Below are 23,994 nucleotides of genomic sequence, written 5' to 3'. Positions count from 1 at the left end.
GGGAGTAAGAGATTGGACTACTAGATGTGCCTATATAAGCAACCCACTCCAGTCATTTCCCAGGAGCCTGTCTGAGCCAAGCCATGTAGCAGTTACTGAATGTGAACCCAGAGGCTGTACAGGTCAGTTGGTGGGATTCTCCAGGCTTTTGAACTACTGTTCCAGACTCAGTCAATGTCTGACCATGAACACCTGTTGAAAGAAATCACAGCTGTTGTTAAAATGGAATCTAAAACTTAATGGGTCAATTTATTCACCATAAACCTTTAAAAAAAAGACACTCACAGGAAGGGAGAGAAAGGAAGAGGGGCTAGTTGAAATTTTCATAAGGAGAGGATATATAAAATTAATGGGAATATCAGAAGATAAAATACAATTAATAACTCTGCAAGCTATAAATACTCTAATGTGTTTTCCATGTAATATTAGGCAGGACTGTGATACAATTAGTTTTACATTCTGCAAATATTTTTTGTGGAGTGTCAATGGTCTCCAGTCTTTAATATTAAGTTGCATATATTTGTATTTATACTGTATCACAATATATATATATATATATATATATATATATATATATATATATATATATATATATAAAAAAAAAAATCTTTTTCTTTTTTTTTCTTTTTTTTTTAAATTTTAGATAGTAAAGAGCTTAGACCTTCTTGTTCGGTATTGGGCACCTTTATCACATGAATTATTACAATATATAGTAATGGATCATGCATTACTTCATTGAATGTTTGATAGACAATTAGAATACCATCAAGGTCTGTAGTCTTATCAGGCTAGAATAAGTATTATTGGCAAATAATTCACATATGAATTTACTGCACAGCCAGTGATAATTAGGGCTTATTTTAATTTACAAATATGATATTGAGAAGCATCTTTGTTCTATTTAATTTTAATTAGTCTTATTATACAATGAATCCCTGGAGGATGGGTTTTTGTACAGCTCTGGTCATGGTTTGTATCACTGTGTCTCAAGGACACAGTAATAAACTGCTGTGTCTTCAGTCTGGAAGTTGTTCCCTTGTAGAAACACTGTACTGCTGGAGCTGTCATATCTAGAAATGATCTTGCTCTTTAGTGAGTTTACAGTGTAAGTACTACTAGTGCATGTATAACCAACATGCTCCAAAGCTTTGCCTTCAGCTTGTCGTATCCATCCAGGACAATAAGAGGATATAGAAAATCCAGAGAATTTGCAGGAGATGCTGAAATAGGAAACATCATTCAACTGACGACCGAGGTCAGCCTGCAGGTGCCCGGCACGCAACAAGGAGTTGCTAGGGAACATGGTTTGTGTTGAAGCTGCTCTTCTCTACTCTCCAGGACTCAGAGGGACCTACTAGGACAGACAGACAGACAGACAGACACTGTTTAAGTAGGGAAAGAAGGGAGGGTTTGCATTGAGGTAGAGAGATGGAGGGGGAGAGGAGAGGGGGTATACTGTAGAGGTGGGCATACTGAAGCTTTTATCATGTCTTAATGAGAGGGTCCATGTCCACAGTTTGGAACTTGTGAGTTTGGAATTTTTCATTATATATTATATTATGGAGAAATAACAGGTTGGAGCTTTACAATGACAGACAAGGTTGGGTAGGTTACTTTCTAAATGGAATCCGTTACAGTTACGAGTCACCTGCCCAAAATTGTCATCAGTAATGTAACTTTTGCATTACACAAACTCAGTAACGTTATCTGATTACTTTCAGTTACTTAAGCATTACTTTCCCCTTAAGAGGCTTTAGAAGAAGACAAAAAAGGATCCATCAAACACATTTGGTGTGTCATCATAGTGGTCTCTGACTTGTGGTCAGACTCACTCAGGTGGAACAAACTTCAACTTGCGCGTTTTTTTCAATGTTTAATTGAATGTCATTGAGAAAACAGAAAGGTGCCACAATGTATTGTTTTGCAAACATCCTTTTTTAATTTAAAAGTAATCCAATAAGGAATGATTTGACTTGTGTTTATTAAGAAGGTTAATATCGCCCCCTCCTGATTGGTAGATATAACTCCAACTGTTTAAAGGATGAGTGAGTTTTTGTACATGTCTGGTCCTGGTTTGTATCACTGTGAGTCTCTGGCACAATAATACACAGCTGTGTCTTCAGTCTGTAGGTTCTGCCCTGTTAAAGTCACAGTATTGCTGGAGGAGTCTAAACTGAGGCTGAACTTGTTCTTCAGGGAGTCTTTGTGGTGTGTGCCTCCAGTATATTTCATTCCAATCCACTCCAGTGTTTTCCCTGCAGGTTGTCGAATCCAAGCTGTGTAATAGCTACCTACAGAGTATGAAACCTTACAGGAGATGGTCAGTGGTTGACCTGGCTGGACAGTCATAGAGGCTGGCTGAGTGAGGTCTTCACAGTGAACACCTATGGACAAAGCATTTAAAATATTACCTACTGCAATAGCATCATAGAGTTTTAACAAAACTAAAGCCATCACTAATTGTTTTATCGTTCCCCCCAAATTCAGAGACTCACAGGAGGCAGCAGCCAGCAGCAGCAGCAGAGATGCAGGGAACATGGTTTATGTTGAAGCTGAACTGGGAGCTGCTCTTCTCTAGTCTCCAGAGACGTCACTTACTAGGACCAACAGACAGAGTGAGGCTGTTTATAAGGGAGAGGGAGTGAAAGGAATAGAGGTGAACATTTGCATAAGGAAAGGAGACACATACAGTATGAAAGTGGGAATAAAACAATGATAATGAAAAAGCTTTAACAGTAACATTTGAATATGTTACTCCTGTAAATGACTGGTGGTGGATAATATTAGATTAGAGGCTTCTGACTGATACTATGTTTGCCAATATGTATCACAACAATGAATTGTGAGAAGGCCCCTGTATATTTTGTTATAAAGAGAACTATACTGAGAGGTAGTGAACCATAGCATAGCGTTAGGATTTAGAATACTTGAATGGACATTAACCTTCTGATGATGGGCCACAGGTCAGCCATGTTGGTCAAGGACTTTGTCAACTTTGTTTTTCCAGTGCTGTGATAAGATATTTTGTAAAACAATGAATGTGAATAATTTATCTGCACTGTATGTGTATTAGCTTGGAACCAGACTGTTTTAGAGGAATGATTTCATAAATTTTTCAAATTAACTGCCAATATGCCAACATTCCATTCAAACATTGCTGTCAATCCACAGCCATACACTGGCTCAAATCAGTTAGTGATAGGATTTAGACAAGTTGGAAATGCAACAAGTACTGATATTGTATCATATAATAGTACACACAGCTTTCCAAGAAAACAAAAACTGAGACATTTATGGTCTGTTTATCTATATTTTTAGACGCTGTTTATACAGAAAGTTGGTATAAAACACATATAAACTGTATTTATGATAATATGACAACATTTTAGGTTGACTATAATTCCATTACACAATTTATGATACATCACATGCCTTACTTTTATTTTCCTGCATAAGTCAAAGCAGAAAATGCATCACCTATGCCTCTACTGCCATTCATTCCAATTAGACTGGTTTTGGATTTCTCCCTGACCAAGATGGTTGCCATTTTCTCCCCATTATGGAACTTTTAGGATTTCTGATACAACTCCTCTAGTGATTTAATAGGATCTGTATGTAGTGAACCTACTCTTATAGGAGAAGGAACTCTTTAAAATGGTTAGGAAAAACACCCTATGGGAATAACATGATATGGATATGTGCTTGCATTTTTCTATTCCTAATATCCAACAAGGGATTATGTAGAGTGTATATCCATGGCTGACCATTTTGTGCTCAAAACGTTTGAACTGAGATAGCTTGTGCTGATTGGGGAAGTGGATTTTGTACAGCTCTCCCACCGCTCTCTCTCACTGTGTGTACCGGGCACAGTAATACACTGCTGTGTCTTCACTCTTCAGGCTGTTCATCTGAAGGTACAGTTTACTGCTGGAGTCGTCTCTGGAGAGGGTGAATCTACCCTGCACTGACTGGGAGTAGTAAGCAGAAGTACCATGTATATAACCAATCCATTCCAGTCCTTGCCCAGGAGCCTGTTTTATCCAACCCATCCAGTGGTCCTTGAATGTGAACCCAGAAGCTGTACAGGTCAGTCTGTGTGAATCTCCAGGCGTTCTAACTACTGGTCCAGACTCAGTCAATGTCTGACCCTGAACACCTGTCGAAAGAAAGCACACATGTTGTCAAAACAAAATCATAAACCTAATGGGCCAATTTATTAATCATAAACTTGCTTTAAATCCAGAGAGACTTACAGGAGGCAGCTGCCAGCAGCAGCAGGGATGCAGGGAACATGGTTTTTGTTGAAGCTGAACTTGTAGGAGTTTACCTTCTTTACTCTCCAGGACTCAGAGAGAGAGATGTGATTCACACAGAGAGACTGTTTATATAAGGCAGAGGAAGGTAGATGAAAGAGAGGAGCTATAGGTAATTTGCATAAGAAGGCAGGTACAGTATGACAGGGTTGGGAATTTCAGAAATCTCTGGGAACCATATTGACTTTTGACACTTCACTTATAGGATGGAACTCTATACCATAGAATGTTTAGAAAAACAGCCATAGGACATTTTAAAAAAGTATATCATAATAACTTAGCCCTCTCAATAAAACATTTCAGAAAACTCTGTGAACCATATTGACTTTTTACACTTCAATTATATCAATTATAGGGAAGGAACTCTATAGAATGTTTACAAAAACAGCCATAGGACTCATAATATTTTACCCTTTACAAAAAAATAAAAATAATGGCGTATTTAATTCATGAGGGTTAACTTAACTCTGGGAGTGTTGTATTTATGACCATAGAGTGTTCCATTTAGAGTCAAATAGTTTAGAAATCAACACTGTGCAACTTTCACACTGAAAAATCGACATAACAGTTTGCTGTGAATTTGTTGTATATTGAATTTCACTGTTTGTGATTTTGAACATTTAGCTCTTAAAGCTGTCATTCTATCATACTCTGTTGTTCTTACAGTAGGCTGTATGTTAGTTTGATGTTTTTGTTCAGGTCTTCCATTGAGCTGTTGCACTGTGCCTCCAGTTTGTGCACAATAATACACAGCTGTGTCCTCAGCCTGCAGACTGGTGATGTCTAAGTACAGTACATTACTACTGTCTCTGGAGATGGTGAATCTGCTCTTAAAAGAGGCTCCATAGTTGATGGATCCACCATCCCAGATGATCCCAATCCACTCCAGTGTTTTCCATGGCTGCTGTCGTATCCAACCTGTACCATAGTCCGTCAGGGCATAGCCAGAAACTGGGCAAGACAGTTTCACTGACTGTCCAGGATGTTTGAGTTGAGCAGGGGAGGAGGTCAAACTAATGCTGTGTATATTTGAAAGAGATGGGAGTGTAGAGAAAGAGAGATGAGAGGCATTCATCAAAAACTATATCACAATAGCAAAACAACTAACTAACACAATGGCAAAATAACTGACTAACACAATGGCAAAACAACTGACTAACACAATGGTAAAACAACTGACTAACACAATGGTAAAACAACTGACTAACACAATGGGAAAACAACTAACAAACATAATGGGAAAACAACTAACTAACACAATGGGAAAACAACTGACTAACACAATCGCAAAACAACTGACTAACACAATGGTAAAACAACTGACTAATACAATGGGAAAACAACTAACAAACACAATGGGAAAACAACTGACTAACACAACAGTAAAACAACTGACTAACACAATGGCAAAACAACTGACTAACACAATGGTAAAACAAGTGACTAACACAATGGTAAAACGACTGACTAACACAATGGTAAAACAACTGACTAACACAATGGGAAAACAACTAACTAACACAATGGGAAAACAACTAACTAACACAATGGGAAAACAACTGACTAACACAATCGCAAAACAACTGACAAACACAATGTTTCGTGTCCTGTATTCAAGAGACTAAAATCCCCCCCAATTATATGGCAGGAATGCCAGGAGGAGGAGGGATGTAAGAAACATGTTTCTCTGTTGTATGGCAGACGGTGTCTGTCTGGGTACTAACAGACAGGGTGGTTGTGGTGATGAAGGTTGTGTCAGAACAGTTCATTGATATAGCAGAGGGAGGGTGTTCATTTTGAACTATCTGTGCTACAAAGACAGGTGTTTGACACGTCACTGGATGCATTCTATATGCATAATGTACTCATAATATATGCACATCTATCCATCCATACGTAAATGTGTATTTATTGTATTGCTTGTACATCGTTTTATTTTACATTTGTGTGAATGTCCTTGTCTATCAATGTTTAGTTACTTCTAATATTTTGTGTTTTTTTGTGGACCCCAGGAAGAATAGCTGCTGCCTCTGCAAAAGGTAATGGTGATCTAAATAAACAAACAAAATAAACAAGTAAACATACATACATACATGCATACATTTTGTATACAGTGAGGGAAAAAAGTATTTGATCCCCTGCTGATTTTGTACGTTTGCCCACTGACAAAGAAATGATCAGTCTATAATTTTAAAGGTAGGTTTATTTGAACAGTGAGAGACAGAATAACAACAACAAAAATCCAGAAAAACGCATGTCAAAAATGTTATAAATTGATTGCATTTTAATGAGGGAAATAAGTATTTGACCCCCTCTCAATCAGAAAGATTTCTGTCTCCCAGGTGTCTTTTATACAGGTAACAGGCTGAGATTAGGAGCACACTCTTAAAGGGAGTGCTCCTAATCTCAGTTTGTTACCTGTATAAAAGACACCTGTCCACAGAAGCAATCAATCAGATTCCAAAGTCTCCACCATGGCCAAGAGCTCTCCAAGAATGTCAGGGACAAGATTGTAGACCTACACGAGGCTGGAATGGGCTACAAGACCATCGCCAAGCAGCTTGGTGAGAAGGTGACAACAGTTGGTGCGATTATTCCCAAATGGAAGAAACACAAAAGAACTGTCAATCTCCCTCGGCCTGGGGCTCCATGCAAGGTCTCACCTCGTGGAGTTGCAATGATCATGAGAACGGTGAGGAATCAGTCCAGAACTAAACGGGAGGATCTTGTCAATGATCTCAAGGCAGCTGGGACCATAGTCACCAAGAAAACAATTGGTAACACTCACTACGCCGTGAAGGACTGAAATCCTGCAGCGCCCGCAAGGTCCCCCTGCTCAAGAAAGCACATATACAGGCCCGTCTGAAGTTTGCCAATGAACATCTGAATGATTCAGAGGAGAACTGGGTGAAAGTGTTGTGGTCAGATGAGACCAAAATGGAGCTCTTTGGCATCAACTCAACTCGCCGTGTTTGGAGGAGGAGGAATGCTGCCTATGACCCCAAGAACACCATCCCCACCGTCAAACATGGAGGTGGAAACATTATGCTTTGGGGGTGTTTTTGGCAGACATATCAGTATAGATGACGGATCACCACCTCAAGCTGAACCTTGGCAAGACGGAGCTGCTCTTCCTCCTGGGGAAGGACTGCCTGTTCCATGATCTCGCCATCACAGTTGACAACTCCGTTGTGTCCTCCTCCCAGAGTGCGAAGAGCCTTGGCGTGACCCTGGACAACACCCTGTCGTTCTCCGCTAACATCAAGGCGGTGACCCGATCCTGTAGGTTCATGCTCTACAACATTCGGAGAGTACGACCCTGCCTTACACAGGAAGCGGCACAGGTCCTAATCCAGGCACTTGTCATCTCCCGTCTGGATTACTGCAACTCGCTGTTGGCTGGGCTCCCTGCCTGTGCCATTAAACCCCTACAACTCATCCAGAATGCCGCAGCCCGTCTGGTGTTCAACCTTCCCAAGTTCTCTCACGTCACCCCGCTCCTCCGCACACTCCACTGGCTTCCAGTTGAAACTCGCATCTGCTACAAGACCATGGTGCTTGCCTACGGAGCTGTGAGGGGAACGGCACCTCCGTACCTTCAGGCTCTGATCAGTCCCTACACCCAAACGAGGGCATTGCGTTCATCCACCTCTGGCCTGCTGTCTCCCCTACCTCTGCGGAAGCATAGTTCCCGCTCAGCCCAGTCAAAACTGTTCGCTGCTCTGGCACCCCAATGGTGGAACAAACTCCCTCACGACGCCAGGACAGCGGAGTCACTCACCACCTTCCGGAGACATTTGAAACCCCACCTCTTTAAGGAATACCTGGGATAGGATAAAGTAATCCTTCTACCCCCCTTACCCCCAACCCACCCCCACCCCCCCAAAAAAGTATAATTGTAAAGTGGTTATCCCACTGGCTATAAAGTGAATGCACCTATTTGTAAGTCGCTCTGGATAAGAGTGTCTGCTAAATGACATAAATGTAAATGTAATGTAAATGTTTTTCTGCTAAGAGGACAGGACAACTTCACTGCATCAAAGGGATGATGGACGGGGCCATGTACCGTCAAATCTTGGGTGAGAACCTCCTTCCCTCAGCCAGGGCATTGAAAATGGGTCATGGATGGGTATTCCAGCATGACAATGACCCAAAACACACGGCCAAGGCAACAAAGGAGTGGCTCAAGAAGAATCACATTAAGGTCCTGGAGTGGCCTAGCCAGTCTCCAGACCTTAATCCCATAGAAAATCTGTGGAGGGAGCTGAAGGTTCGAGTTGCCAAACGTCAGCCTCGAAACCTTAATGACTTGGAGAAGATCTGCAAAGAGGAGTGGGACAAAATCCCTCCTGAGATGTTTGCAAACCTGGTGGCCAACTACAAGAAACGTCTGACCTCTGTGATTGCCAACAAGGGTTTTGCCACCAAGTACTAAGTCATGTTTTGCAAAGGGGTCAAATACTTATTTCCCTCATTAAATTGCAAATCAATTTATAACATTTTTGACATGCGTTTTTCTGGATTTTTTTGTTGTTATTCTGTCTCTCGCTGTTCAAATAAACCTACCATTAAAATTATAGACTGATCATGTCTTTGTCAGTGGGCAAACGTACAAAATCAGCAGGGGATCAAATACTTTTTTCCCTCACTGTATGTAAATAATGAGTGCCAGTTGTGGCAGTAAGGAACTGTGTTGTAATGGCACCGTCTTTTGGCCAGGGAAGATGAATTGCTGTGTCCTATAGCTTGTCACATGTATAATTTCAGTAATTGTGGTATTCTACTCCATGTATTGTTACAGAACCTAGTGACAAGGCCAGTCAATATTTTGCAAAACAATTTAGTATAAGTTGTCCCCTGTTATTTGAGGTGCATTTGATATATTGACTATTTCTCCTCTGATCTATTACCAAAGAAGATAGGCTAGATATTCTTATTTAGTATGTTATGGATAAAACATTTATTTTTCAAGAAAATGAGTGGAATTGAGGCGCGGATGATCCCTGCATGTGTATTTCCCACCGTAAAGCATGGAGGAGGAGGTGTTATGGGGTGGGGGTGCTTCGCTGGTGACACTGTCTGTGATTTATTTAGAATTCAAGGCACACTTAACGAGCATGGCTGCCACATCATTCTGCAGTGATATGCCATCCCATCTGGTTTGGGCTTAGTGGGACTATCATTTGTTTTTCAACAGGACAATGACCCAACACACCTCCAGGCTGTGTAAGGGCTATTTTACCAAGAAGGATAGTGATGGAGTGCTGCATTAGATGACTTGGCCTCCACAATCCCCCGACCTCAACCCAATTGAGATGGTTTGGGATGAGTCGGACCGCAGAGTGAAGGAAAAGCAGCCAACAAGTGCTCAGCATGTGTGGGAACTCCTTCAAGACTGTTGGAAAAGCATTCCAGGTGAAGCTGGTTGAGAGAATGCCAAGATTGTGCAAAGCTGTCATCAAGGCAAAGGGTGGCTATTTGAAGAATCTCAAAAATAGAATATATTTTGATTTGTTAAACACTTTTTTGTTTACTACGTGATTCCATATGTGTTATTTCATAGTTTTAATGTCTTCACTATTATTCTGCAATGTAGAAAATAGTAAAAATAAAGAAAAACCCTTGAATGAGTAGGTAGTGTACGTAAAATATTTGGTTATAAACCGCTTCTTATACAGTTTATCCCCAGAGGATGGGTTTTTGTACAGGTCTGGTGCTGCATTGTATCACTGTGGCCACCAGCACAATAAAACACAGCTGTGTCTTCTGTCTGAAGGTTCTTTCCAAGAGACATCTTCGTAGAACCCTGCTTGGTGGTCTCTGAGTTTGGTATCCACCAATGTTTTTACTCTTTCCAGGATCACCCTGTTAAAAACCTTTCTGTAGAATCCATGCTCAGCAAATACTTCTGTGTGATTTTATAGAATCGTAGCACTCTTCTTTCAAATCGAGTATCACAACTAATTATGAAAAAGTCTTACATTATCTTCAGATAGGAATGTTGTCAAATGTAATTTTGTTATTAAATAAAATTGATTTTCACAATTCAGAGGTTGTCACTGGGTTCCATCCTTTTAAGCCAAGGTTGGCCAACCCTCTTCCTGGAGAGCTACTGGGTGTGCAGGCTTTTGCAAATCTGATTTGAACAGTCAAGATCCTTATGGGCAGCTAATTTGATTCAGTTGTGTTAGATTAGGGCTAGAGCAAAATCCTTGCCATTGTAAAAGATGACTCCTACACACAATTACTTGTACATATTTACTGTATTTTCTGCTCTTTCTCAAAAGAAAGTAAGGAACAACTTTGAAAAACTCAGAGGCCTTATTCATGAAGCATAGACAGTGTTTCTGAGATGGGGAGCTCTCATATTCAAGTATAAGGTTGTCTATCCCACTGTTTGCAGAGAAGGGTTAATGAAGTGTGTGTTTCTGTACATGTTCCACAGACTGTCTCTATTTATGTCTGAAGGGTTTTTGAACAGCTCCACCACCACTCATCTGGCCCTTCATTTGACACTGTGTTAACAAACCTCCAAACGAGCTTCAATGCCATACAACAATCCTTCAGTAGCCTTCAACTGCTCTTAAACACTAGTAAAACTAAATGCATGCTTTTCAATCGAACGCTGCTAGCACCCGCCCACCCGACTAGAATCACCACTCTCGACGGGTCTGACCTAGAGTATGTGGACAACTACAAATATCTAGGTGTCTGGTTAGACTGTAAACTCAACTTCCAGACTCACATAAAGAATCTCCAATCCAAAGTTAAATCTAGAATCGGCTTCCTATTTCGCAACAAAGCCTCCTTCACTCATGCTGCCAAACATGCCCTCGTAAAACTGACTATCCTACCGATCCTTGACTTCGGCGATGTCATTTACAAAATAGCTTCCAACACTCTACTCAGCAAATTGGATGTAGTCTATCACAGTGCCATCCGTTTTGTCTCCAAAGCCCCATACACTACCCACCACTGTGACCTGTACGCTCTTGTTGGCTGGTCCTCACTACATGTTCGTCGTCAAACCCACTGGCTCCAGGCCATCTATAAATCACTGCTAGGCAAATCCCCGCCCTATCTTAGCTCATTGGTCACCATAGCAGCACCCACCCGTAGTCTGCGCTCCAGCAGGTATATCTCACTGGTCATTCCCAAAGCCAACACCTCCTTTGGCCGCCATTCCTTCCAGTTCTCTGCTGCCAATGACTGGAACGAATTGCAAAAATCTCTGAAGCTGGAGACTCTTATCTCCCCCAATAACTTTAAGCATCAGTTGTCAGAGCACCTTACCGATCACTGCACCTGTACACAGCCCATCTGAAATTAGCCCACCCAACTACCTCATCCCTATATTGTTATTTAATTTGCTCTTTTGCACCCCAGTATCTCTATTTGCACATAATCTCTTGCACATCTAGCATTCCAGTGTTAATACTATTGTAATTATTCTGCACTATAGCCCATTTATTGCCTTACCTCCATAACTTGCTACATTTGCACACACTGTATATATATTTTCTGTTGTATTTTCTGACTTTATGTTTTTTTTCTTTACCCCATATGTAACTCTGTGTTGTTTTTATTGCACTACTTTGCTTTATCTTGGCCAGGTCGCAGTTGTAAATGAGAACCTGTTCTCAACTGGCTTACCTGGTTAAATAAAGGTGAAATAAAAAAAAATAAAAAAAAACTCACATCACTGGACCCAGCGTACACAGTAATAAACCTTCAGACCAGACACTTTCAGATGTGTCATGCTCACTGAGCTCTGTTTGGTCAGTTCAATCCGCCCCTCCAGGGTTTTGGCATAGCCTGCTGCTCCAGTATTGGTGTTGATCCAGCCCATCCATTCCAATGGCTTCCCTGTAGGTTGGCAAATATAGTTCATACCATATGTTGTAAAGGTATACCCAGTTCCTCTGCCGGAGGGGTTGAGAGTTTCTCCAGGCTTTTTCTGGAGTGGACTGGAGGGAATGGACACCATAGTCTGATCATTTAAACCTGAAGGAGAGAAAGAGAGAGAGGAAACAGAGGAAGAGGAGAAATGAGAGAGGGTGGAATATTGAGAAAAGCATGAAGGAGATAGAGGTTACAATGGAAAATTGTCATCAGTCTTTGTTCTGCATAAGAACAGTTAAGAAAGGAGTAAAACCAAGCAGAACTCACAGGTTAGACAGAGAGAGAGCAGCAGAAGGTACAGTTTTCCCATCATACTGAAGGTGGAGATATGAACTCAGCTGCTCCACACAAGACAACAAGACAACAAGTCAGCAGCAGAACATAATTATATATGAACTCTGAGGGTTCTGGATTTAAATCATGATGTCATGGGGGAGGGGCTGATGACTGAGGTCAGAGGTCCATTTATGGCTCATCAGTAGTGCCAGGAGTTTTTCCTGTTCAGGTCACTTAGTTAGAAAAACCTCCAGGGCCTACTCACCACACACATAACTGACTCAAGGACTGGAGGAACTGTGGGGAACATGATCATTTTCTAAATATTGAGAACCTTCATGATTTCAATTTATTGTGGGTTCAATTAAATGGCATATACTGTATAAACATCCATTTGTCAAGGAAATAATTAACAACAAAAACAATACACTAGTATTCACAGGACATGTCTCCAATGGGGCTGTTAAGCAAAATCAATCATTACAAAAAAAGATTATGTTTTACATTTATACATTCTGTCATGAATGAACACAGCATAATGAGATGCATCACCTCACATAGCCTGTACTTTGTTTTGTTTCTGCATACATGTGTATAGATGATGTAATTAAGCAATAAGGGACTAGAGGCCGTGCTATGTGCTGACTTCAGTCACAGGTAAATGGCGTTGTTCGGCCCGAAGCGACAGCCCAGGCGTTGCTGACGCCTACCAAATCTTACAACACCTGGATAGGTATTTTACCTATCATTTATTGCAATCTGCATAGAACTAGGAATTAGAAATGTGATAGGATCTCTATGGCAATCTGTCAGTCCATGACACAGTCAATGATGTGGCACGCAACCATTGGTTGATGCATGCAACGTCTGAGAAGGGGAACGCGATCATTCTCTCTACAGGGGAGTTCGCATTTCAAAAGTAAAACAAATCTTCAGAGGTCTGATAGGCAGAAAGTTAGGCTTATATTAACTATACCAAACTAAATACTAGGCTGGAAGCAAGGGGAAATAATGTGCAAGTTGAGATAAATACAAGAGATGATTCGTACAGCAACATTAACATGATATTCTTATGGAGATTCAGTGATCCTTTTCAGATGGAACTGTCAGCAGGCATTGGTCAATTAATATATCAGTATGTATTGTGGAGTGACACTTTAATCATTTTTTCTAACTTCTAACTTTCTACTCTTGCCTATAGGACAATGCTCATGTTAACAGTAGTTCAGTTGATGGTTTACTGGTTGCTTGGTTCTCAGGGGAATATGTGCAGTTTGTAGGCTGTTGTACTGATGCTCTACTGCCCTCTGTTGACTCTGCTGGCAGTTAGAGTCTCTGAGGGTTTTTTGTACGGATCCTCCACTCACTCACACCACTGTGTCTCGCACAGTAATACACAGCAGAGTCCTCTGCTCTCAGACCAGACAGCTTCAGATACACCATGCTGTTAGAATTGTCTCTGGTGACTTCAATCCGTCCTTCAACACTTTTTGCATATGCAGTTCCACTACCAGTCTATATTTATCCATTCAAGTGCTCTTCCTGCAGGTTGACGTATCCAGGCCATGTGGTAGCTACTAAAGGTAAATCCAGATCCCTTACAGGAGAGGCTGAGAGGTTCTGCAGGCTTTTTCAGGACTGGACTGGAGCGAATGGCCTCCAGACTCTGACCATACACCCCTAATAGAGAAAAGAGAATGAAGACAATAGATCACTAATATGTTAATTCAATGGATATTATCATTATCTCTATACGTAAAATACTTTGTTCCAATAAATTGCTAGATTATTGAGTACATACTGCAGAGGCCCAGCAAAACCAGGAGGAGGTGTAGTTTGCCTGTCATCTTTTCAGGATGGAAGACAATTCACCCATTGTAGAAAACATCATATAAGTACACAGTCTTGGGAGACAGAATTTGCATGACAACCATGGTTGGGTGGTATTATGTCACATGCATATAAAAGAGGTTTCAAGGTAAATATTCAATTCTAAGACAACGACATACATCAGCGTTTACTGCCGATCAGCAAACATTTTCTGTATTGTTCAGACAGTAAAGTCGTAGTTTTGTTGTGTATTTTTCAACAATTAACATAAAGAACAGTCATTAAATAATTTATATTTAATCATATTGCACTTTAATATTATCACAACAATATCACCATCACATTCATACAAGTGGTGCCTTAAATAAATTGCGGTATCTTGTCACATGTTGTCAGCATAGGTTTGATTCTGGCCTACTGCCCTTTGACACAACCTCTCTCTGTCTTTTATCACTGTCATCCTCTCTCTCTATCTGTTCAATAGTCAGAAAATACCTTAAAAATTTTAAAACTTTTTATTAAACACATCAAACAAGACAAAAAAAAAGTACAATTCACATCTTGATGTACTCTCCCCTGAAATGTGTTCCTATTGTTTCAACGTCACATGGTCAGCAACGACTGGGCGCACTGTCATTTCAACGTGCAATATTGGGTAATATTTGGTTGAGAAGTTGATCAATGAGATTACAAGCTATATTCACCCTCTGAAAAAGACAACCAAAAGTTAGTTGAATTTCCAATGTGTAATCACTATGCTTTCAACCATCTAAAAGCATAGCCGAATTCCAACGGATAAACAATGTCCGATTTTTGGTTTGGTAGTCACCCAAAGGGATATCACTGCGCTTTCAACCATTCAAAAGCATAGCGAAGTTCAAATGGGAATACAATGTCAGATATATTGTTTAATTATACAACAGATTAATGTGATATCTGTGCTTAATCTAATATCAGAACCAAATGGCCTGGATTTCAGTTGAGATTACATAAAAAATACATGGTGCAGGTGATCAATGCTGGTGCAATTGTGAAGATCTCCACAGACCTGCAGATGGCCTATGCATGTTACCTCTTATCAACAATAGAAAACATACACATACAAACACCGACATCATACAAACATCAACTACATCACACCTGCCCAGACCCACTAGCCCTCACCGCTATCACCAGCTCCCGGATCACTTTCTGCCACATGGCCTCAAACCTCACGATTCTGTTTCTCTCCGTCGCCCACGCACTTTCAATTTTATGATGGTAAAGCATTTGACCTTTCAATTGCGTGAATGACGGGCAATTGGTTGATTTCCAGTTTTTAAGTATACAGTTGTTTTAAGGTGATTGATGAGTAAAGTATTGTCCAACCCATCGGGTCTCTCACTGCACCCTCATTTTCCATGTCTTGAAATAAGTAGACAGACAAATTACATTTACAGTGTAATACTTCTGACAGCCATCTTTCCAACTCTGCCCATAACTTTTGGACTTTTTAACATTCCTAAAAGGCATGAATAATTAGTTTTACACTTCAGACATGACTCTGCCCTTGTGCTGTAGAATTTGTGAATTGTGTCTCTTGTATAATACATTCTATACATTAATGTATACTTGATTAAGCCTAAATGTTAGTTAACTGTAATCTTGTTAGTTATGTTCCAACATTCCCTCCATCTTGTGCCAATATCTGTTATTTTTCAATCTTGGTTCCAATGATTTATATATTTTTCTAAGAGATTGTCAGTTGGATAGGCTCTCTGCAACGTTTTGATTAGCTTCCCTATCATATGAAAGTATGGTCACATTTAATTTGCTCTGTTAAACCTACCATTTGGAATGAGTTCGATAGCAACAGTGAATCTATTTAGTTTTTAAATGTGTTACTGCACTTTTACAATGTTACATTGGTCCATTTTTAGGGTTAATCAAGATACTATATAAGGGAAATGTCTTTATCAGAGTGCAGGTGCATCCTGGGGTAGAAGTCATGCTTGGGTAGCTTTGAACTACTGCGCCCAACTCTCATTTTGATAGACACGCCTGATAAAAACACATTCTGAAACTCTCTCCCCTATAAACAATTATAATCAAGACATACTAAAGTATTTAGGGGGAGGTGCCCAGGACAGCTATGAGAAACCACATAGAGCAATTAGATAAGGACTCATTGTTTAATGCAATTCTTGAAAAGTGTGTTATATTTATTTTCAAACACAAACCATGAATATGGTCTGTCAATAAAGTTGTGTGTGATGAGTAGCGGTGAGTGACTGAGAATATTAAATAATATAATTAATACAACTGTTGACAAGGTCTATAATATAAATGAAATAGTGATTCAATTGTCTGATTATTTTATCCATCTCACCATTTATTCAAACCAAATGCAAATCGTGTTCATGTGGTTGAAACATTGTATGGTTAACAGCCACCAGCTGGTTTATGCAAAAGGCTGTTTCTCCTCAGCTGAAACAAGGTAGTGAGAATTAGATGATGAAAGTGTATAGGGACAGTCCCTGCAGTCCCTGGGCTACTTAACTGCTTTAACTGTCTATCTGAATCATCAGAGATGCTAAACTGGGTCCCTGAAACGCTCAGGTGAAAGATTGGAGTTCACCAGGCGTGGTGCCACACAGCTGTGAGGGTCACAGAGGTGAAGAGAGAGGGGTGGGGTATGTGAGAGAAACAGACACAACTGATAAAAGGAGAGCAAGGCCTGTGTGGAACGGAATGGATTATCAAACATAAACCCTTAGACTATGGAATGGATGCATTAATAGTTACTTCTCATACAGTTTGACCAAAATGATGGAAATGATGCTGTTTCTGTGACTTAAAGCGTAATTATTATGACATAAGTAACTATAAATATGTTTATTCCATACTGTAAGTATGTACGAATAAATAGTCAGTTTATATTGATATGTTCAATCAATTTGGTCAGAATCTGTGACTATTTGGCTACTTGTACATTTTACCTCTTAAAAATGACATTACAGTTTCAATATCTCAGGCCCAGAAAGTCAGATTCTTACAAGGTAAAGTTCTCCTGGTTCAGTATTCTCAGAGGGTCTACGTCATCGGAGAATAGTCCTTGGTGATGCTACAGACCACAACTGTAGCTGAAAACATCTGCATTTTCATCCTTTCTGTATATTTGCATGTCTTAAAGCATAATAACGGTTTGAAAAGTAACAGTCCACTGAAGATGGAGTGCTCTGCCCATAATAAGTCTGGCACCTGAGACAGGATAGACTGGACCTTAAGTTTAGTTAAGTCTCTACATGTTCAAAATTCATTGGTTCTAATTAACAGGGCATGGGTTTTGTTTCAAGATGTCAAAACCTCTCTGTGTCACGGAGGCTCTCCGCACTGCCAAAGCTAACTCTTTCTCCTCTGCTCTCGTCCTTCTAGACCTATCTGCTGCCTTTGATACTGTGAACCATCAGATCCTCCTCTCCACCCGCTCCGAGTTGGGCATCTCCGGCGCGGCTCACTCTTGGATTGCGTCCTACCTGACAGGTCGCTCCTACCAGGTGGCGTGGCGAGAATCTGTCTCCGCACCACGTGCTCTCACCACTGGTGTCCCCCAGGGCTCAGTTCTAGGCCCTCTCCTATTCTCGCTATACACCAAGTCACTTGGCTATGTCATATCCTCACATGGCCTCTCCTATCATTGCTACGCAGACGACACACAATTAATCTTATCCTTTCCCCCTTCTGATAACCAGGTGGCGAATCGCATCTCTGCATGTCTGGCAGACATATTAGTGTGGATGACGGATCACCACCTCAAGCTGAACCTCGGCAAGACGGAGCTGCTCTTCCTCCCGGGGAAGGACTGCCCGTTCCATGATCTCGCCATCACGGTTGACAACTCCGTTGTGTCCTCCTCCCAGAGTGCAAAGAGCCTTGGCGTGACCCTGGACAACACCCTGTCGTTCTCCGCTAACATCAAGGCGGTGACCCGATCCTGTAGGTTCATGCTCTACAACATTCGCAGAGTACGACCCTACCTTACACAGGAAGTGGCACAGGTCCTAATCCAGGCCCTTGTCATCTCCCGTCTCGATTCTTGCAACTCGCTGTTGGCTGGGCTCCCTGCCTGTGCCATTAAACCCCTACAACTCATCCAGAATGCCGCAACCCGTCTGGTGTTCAACCTTCCCAAGTTCTCTCACGTCACCCCGCGTCTCCGCACACTCCACTGGCTTCCAGTTGAAGCTTGCATCTGATACAAGACCATGGTGCTTGCCTACTGAACTGTGAGGGGAACGGCACCTCCGTACCTTCAGGCTCAAATCAGTCCCTACACTCAAACGAGGGCATTGCGTTCATCCACCTCTGGCCTGCTGGCCCCCCTACCTCTGCGGAAGCACAGTTCCCGCTCAGCCCAGTCAAAACTGTTCGCTGCTCTGGCACCCCAATGGTGGAACAAGCTCCCTCACGACGCCAGGACAGCGGAGTCACTCACCACCTTCCGGAGACACTTGAAACCCCACCTCTTTAAGGAATACCTGGGATAGGATAAAGTAAACCTTCTACCCCCCCTTACCCCACCCCCCAAAAAATAAAAATAAAAAATAATAATAATAATAATAATAATAATAATAATAATAATAATAATAATAATGTAAAGTGGTAGTTCCACTGGCTATCATAAGGTGAATGCACCAGTTTGTAAGTCGCTCTGGATAAGAGCGTCTGCTAAATTACGAAAATGTAAATGTAAAATGTAAATAAAGCTATATGTCTGGGCAACGTGATAACCTTGATTTTTACATATTTAATGTCAGGATAGACCACCTTGAAAGGGTGCTAGACTGTCAGAAAAATAAACATGATTGTCATTCAATAATTTGGCTAAAAACAGCACAGTAGAAATCAGTATGAAATCAGAAACATAGGACACAATAGCAGAATAGCAACCAATAATGGAATTGAGATGAGAATATGACCATTCAATTCATAGCAGTGAAATTATCTCCCATATGGGTCCAGAGTGCAGTCAGTGTGCAGTGTGCAGACCCTCATGTGCAGTGTGCAGTGTGTCAACCCTCATGTCCATGCAGAGGTTTTTGTATTGTATTTTTCTATCACTGTGGCCACTCAGGTACACAGTGACTCACGCCATTACAAAAACCGATGTATTTGTATTTGTATTTATTAGGGATCCCCATTAGTTCCTGCTAAGGCAGCAGCTACTTTTCCTGGGGTCCAAACACATTGAGGCACTTACATTACATATAAAACAAAAGATAAAGCAGTACATCATATAGCATTATTACACCACTACATATCTACAATACAAAATGTATAATACCACCATACAACAATATTACAATGTACGTGTATTTGTGCTAGTGATTGTGTGTCACATACAGCCACAGTATCCTCTCAGTAAAACTCACTGAAACCTCCAATGTCTCAATGTGGACCATGTCTTTTCCAATCCTGTGTCATTTACAACCACCATGGAAGTTCAATTCAAGCTAATTTTTAGATCACATGATTTACAGTGTACAGAAAATGGTTGTTCCCCATTGTGTCTGTTTTAAAGGTCTAAAGAGTATGGACATTTGTTTGAGTTGAAAATGTGAAAGCACGTTTAGGTTCGCTGCCTATAGACAATCAGAATGTACATGCCTGTGGTGTCAGCACTCTCACACTGTGCTTGGGAGAGGTGGTAGGTTTTTACATTTACATTTTAGCAGACGCTCTTATCCAGAGCAACTTACAGTTAGTGCATACATTATTTTATTCATACTGGCCCCCCGTGAGAATCGAACCAACAGCGTTGCAAACGCCATGCTCTACCAACTGAGCTACATCCCTGCCGGCCATTCCCTCCCCTACCCTGGACCAATTGTGCGCCACCCCATGGGTCTCCCGGTCACGGCTGGCTACGACAGTGCCTGGATTCGAACCAGGATCTCTAGTGGTACAGCTAGCACTGCGATGCAGTGCCTTAGACCACTGCGCCACTCGGGAGTGTTTTGTCATGGACTGTATCATTCTGACCCACTATATGGCACAGTGGTTCAACCCTGTACAAAAACCTCCCCACCACTCTGTGCAGGGCCAAAGCTGGAATAAACATGTGCAACTTCTCACAACAACCATAACATGATCTATTGATTTTGATCTGATGAACATTATGTCAAATTATGTTTTACTACTTATTAATAACTCTTTGATTAGTTTGGGCTTTCAGCTTTCGCTCTGTCAGGCATTTTGACCATGACAATGATTAAAGAACCTTGCTGAGGACAGTTTTATACACAGTAATTAAGTTCATTTTTAGTTCTTATTTAAAGTGAAAAAGATATGTATATATTTTTTTAACAAATACATTCTGTTGTCAGAATCCAATAATTGGAGTAGCTGTTTAAATGTTTTCTCTTGTAATTGCGTATGAGATGAAGTAGGTAGCCATATTCCACCACAGTGGTTTTTGTTATGGTGTGTAACACTGTGCCCCCGTAGTTATCACGATGACACACACCCACACAAAAACCTCTCCACACACCAGAGACCAGTACATCTATCAGGTACCTGTCATATTTCCCTGGAGTCATCACAAGTCTCTCTGATTCAATGAATGATATTATTTTTACCTTGGAAATGTGTCTTTAGCCAGTAGAGTTGATCTTGCCAGATTTTATAATCCGAATGTATATGAAAAAATGCCAATCCATTCCGTTCTCACCGGCCGTTGCATTTGGAGGAGAGAGTGCACAGATGAGCATGGATAATAATACATCTTAGAGTGAGTTATGCAGCATCTCTTTAGGTTGTCAAATGAATGTTCTTTGCACTACAGGAATATGAATGGAATTTGTAAGAATGTGGAGAGTGTTACATATTATGGTACAGTATTGGGACATCATACTGTAGAACAGTGGTATTTTAAGAAGGGGCAGTGACCCCTAGGTGGGCCACAGAGGTATTGCGTGTGCATATGTGGCATAGTTTTGGCTGGGTGGTTTTGGTGCAGCTGCCCCAGCAATTTCAGTCAAGGTGTCTCTCAAGCACAATAATAAACAGCAGAGTCCTCTGATCTCAGACTCTTGGCCTCTAAGAACTGTGTGCTTGTGGAGACTTCCTCAGTCAGGGTGAACTTTCAGGGAGTCTGAGTAGTCTGGAGCATCTGTTGAACCAGAGTTAATGCTCCCAATCCATTCCAGAGCTTTGCCTGGTTTCTGCCTTATCCAGTTCATGTAGTAAATTATTAATTCAACAGATGTAACTTTTCTGGTGGAAATGTACTGGCTTCGTACTCACCCTATATGCATGCTAGTGTGAAAATAACAAACCCATAGCTGTGCAAAATCATTCTGTTCTGAAATGTCATATAACTCTAGTAACTATTGTATGAGTTGAGTGATGAGTTGGCAATATGCTGCTTTATACACAGAGTGGGAAGGGAAGTAAGTTTGCTTAGCTCTCCCTCTGGAGGTTTGCCACAGCTGGCACTGGGCTATTCAACTTATCTCCTGTAGGTTCTACACCTGTCACTGAATAGACTTACTATTTATTACCAAATGCTGCATAAGATAGACTTTTCCATCTTTTGGATCATTTCATTCCATATTCAAAAAGAGTTATGTTGAATATCACTAGTTTGATCTCAGTACTATTCAACATCATTCTCTCTGAAAAATACTTATTGTATTATATATGGCTGAGATGAGGGCCAGTCTCTTATTACAGTAAAAAATACTTCCTTCATGGTGTGACTTCAGATTTTCACTACATTTTACATTTTTTTTTGCATTTTAGTCATTTAGCAGATGCTCTTATCCAGAGCGACTTACAGTTAGTGAGGTAATACATTTTATTTTTTATTTTATTTATTTTTCATACTAAATGATAGTGTTTAGCTGCTTAACAAGAGCTGCTGTCCTGAAGCTCCCTATAATTGTTAGCAGAAGTAGCCTCATGCGCTGAATATAAGTGTTGCTGTGGATAGCAGCTCTGATGCCTGGCAGCTTGTTAGTCTCCAGTAGCATTTGCACACCTAGAAAGTGACCTTTATCTAAGTCAGTGGTTCACAACCGTGATGGGATATAACATTCTGTAGCACACGTAAACTTTCCCTATTAATTAATTTAGTAGTAACGACCTCCATCTCATCTGATCCATTCTACACATCATCTATTTTTTGTGACAAATATTTTTTAGTAATAAATTACATAGGGTTTATGATAAATATGTTCATCGTTTTTATAGTTTCTTACTCATTATGGTTAATTTGTCCTTAAACGTTGATTGGTCCCGGGTTAACGTAACTAAAATAATTTAAAAAATCTAAATCTAAATCTGTCAGTTTAAGCTAGGGATATATCTGTTTTGTGTATGGGCTGCCTTCAACATCCGCGGTGGAAAGTGGCAGAGCTACAGCGCTGTTTGCCAGACCAGGGGACATCTCGAAAATCGGTGTTCTCATGAAAATCTGTGGTGTCTGAATGGATTGGCCAACAAGATGAGACTCTCACAAACACAATGGTGTTCTCCGTTTTGTCCTACAACCCCCAGAAGTATCATGAAGGTAACCCCCTACCGGTTTGTAAATAAAATATCCGGAGCTTTCTCATATCTCCTAGATATAGGACAGACACTTCAAAACCATATTACTTTTGATAGATTTGTATTTTTTGCCATTTATAAATGTGTTATTCAATGCATTTCTGTGGACTATATAGCAGTAAAGGCCAAGTTCACTATTTTATCAAATACTGTAATTTGTTTATATATTTTTGTTGATACCTAAAGGGGTCCTACAATTCAAAATAAAATAGATAAATGATCCATGTTATGACCATCTTAAAACAATTCCATATGTTAGTGGAATGCCCTTGTTGGTTGCCCCTCAACAGCCAGAGGGCACTGGACTTGAAACAACGATACAGATGTAACCATGTGCCATTCAATGTATTATCTGACCGCCACTAGTGCTCCCAAGTCAAAATTCTGTGTTTATTCATTTATTGAGTGTTCCATTAAAAAAAAACAGGATTAGGAAAAGTTTCTAAGCATACCTGAGAGTTCCTCAACTCACACCAGTGTGTGGCGGCACATCGATTGGGAACCACTGATCTAAGTTACCAAATAATCAACAACTTAGAAAAGAAACCTACATTTGAACGAAATTAATGACTTTTATGACATAAGATAATTCCAACCTGTTGAAAATAGTGGAAAAATCTATTGTGTGCGTGGTAGCCCAATTATAGAAATACAACGCGACACACCGAAGTTCACACGACCATATGACATACATAGGAAAATCAAAGCACTAAAATACTTAGGGTTTTGTCAATATATATATTTATATACAGTATATGGGTGTGTGCTTGTGTGGGTGTGTGCGTGCATGCGTTGCTTTCGTACATGCAGTGTTTCTCCTCTTTCAAGGAAGTGTATTTGTGTTCCTGGCAGTTGCTGGACAGTTTCAGTGCCACAGGTGCGGTATCAAGGGGATAGAGAGAGAGGAAGCTGCTTTTGCATGACACTATTATTAGACAAGTTAGAGAACCAAGAAACCACCTCAGATCAACTGATAACAGAATGTTGAAGTCTTAGTTGAGTATTACAGATATAGCCCAATGTTGTTTAATCTGTCCTGGGAGGGACTACAGCTGTACATTGGCTCCATAGATAACTCTGCCAA

At 40.6% G+C, this 23,994-nt stretch overlaps 1 long non-coding RNA gene and 1 gene segment (V, D, J or C); both read right to left on the bottom strand.

Annotated features, from left to right (window-relative positions):
* Positions 1-1,989: 1,989 nt before the first annotated feature.
* LOC123491189 lies at positions 1,990-2,606 on the bottom strand. The segment is given in 2 exon segments: positions 1,990-2,384; positions 2,496-2,606. Coding segments are annotated over 2 exon segments (348 nt in total).
* Positions 2,607-5,245: 2,639 nt separating this feature from the next.
* On the bottom strand, positions 5,246-21,155 carry LOC121568820. The gene is made up of 4 exons (XR_006001294.2): positions 20,939-21,155; positions 12,483-14,171; positions 12,012-12,317; positions 5,246-5,332 (listed from the first exon to the last, which is right to left on the bottom strand). It is a non-coding gene; the product is annotated as an uncharacterized LOC121568820 (long non-coding RNA).
* Positions 21,156-23,994: the final 2,839 nt, after the last annotated feature.

The sequence above is a fragment of the Coregonus clupeaformis genome, chromosome 7 (genome assembly GCF_020615455.1).
Source record: "Coregonus clupeaformis isolate EN_2021a chromosome 7, ASM2061545v1, whole genome shotgun sequence".
Lineage (NCBI taxonomy): Eukaryota > Metazoa > Chordata > Actinopteri > Salmoniformes > Salmonidae > Coregonus > Coregonus clupeaformis.
Note: the sequence above shows the minus strand (reverse complement) of the source record. Positions and strands in the feature narration are given on the sequence as shown.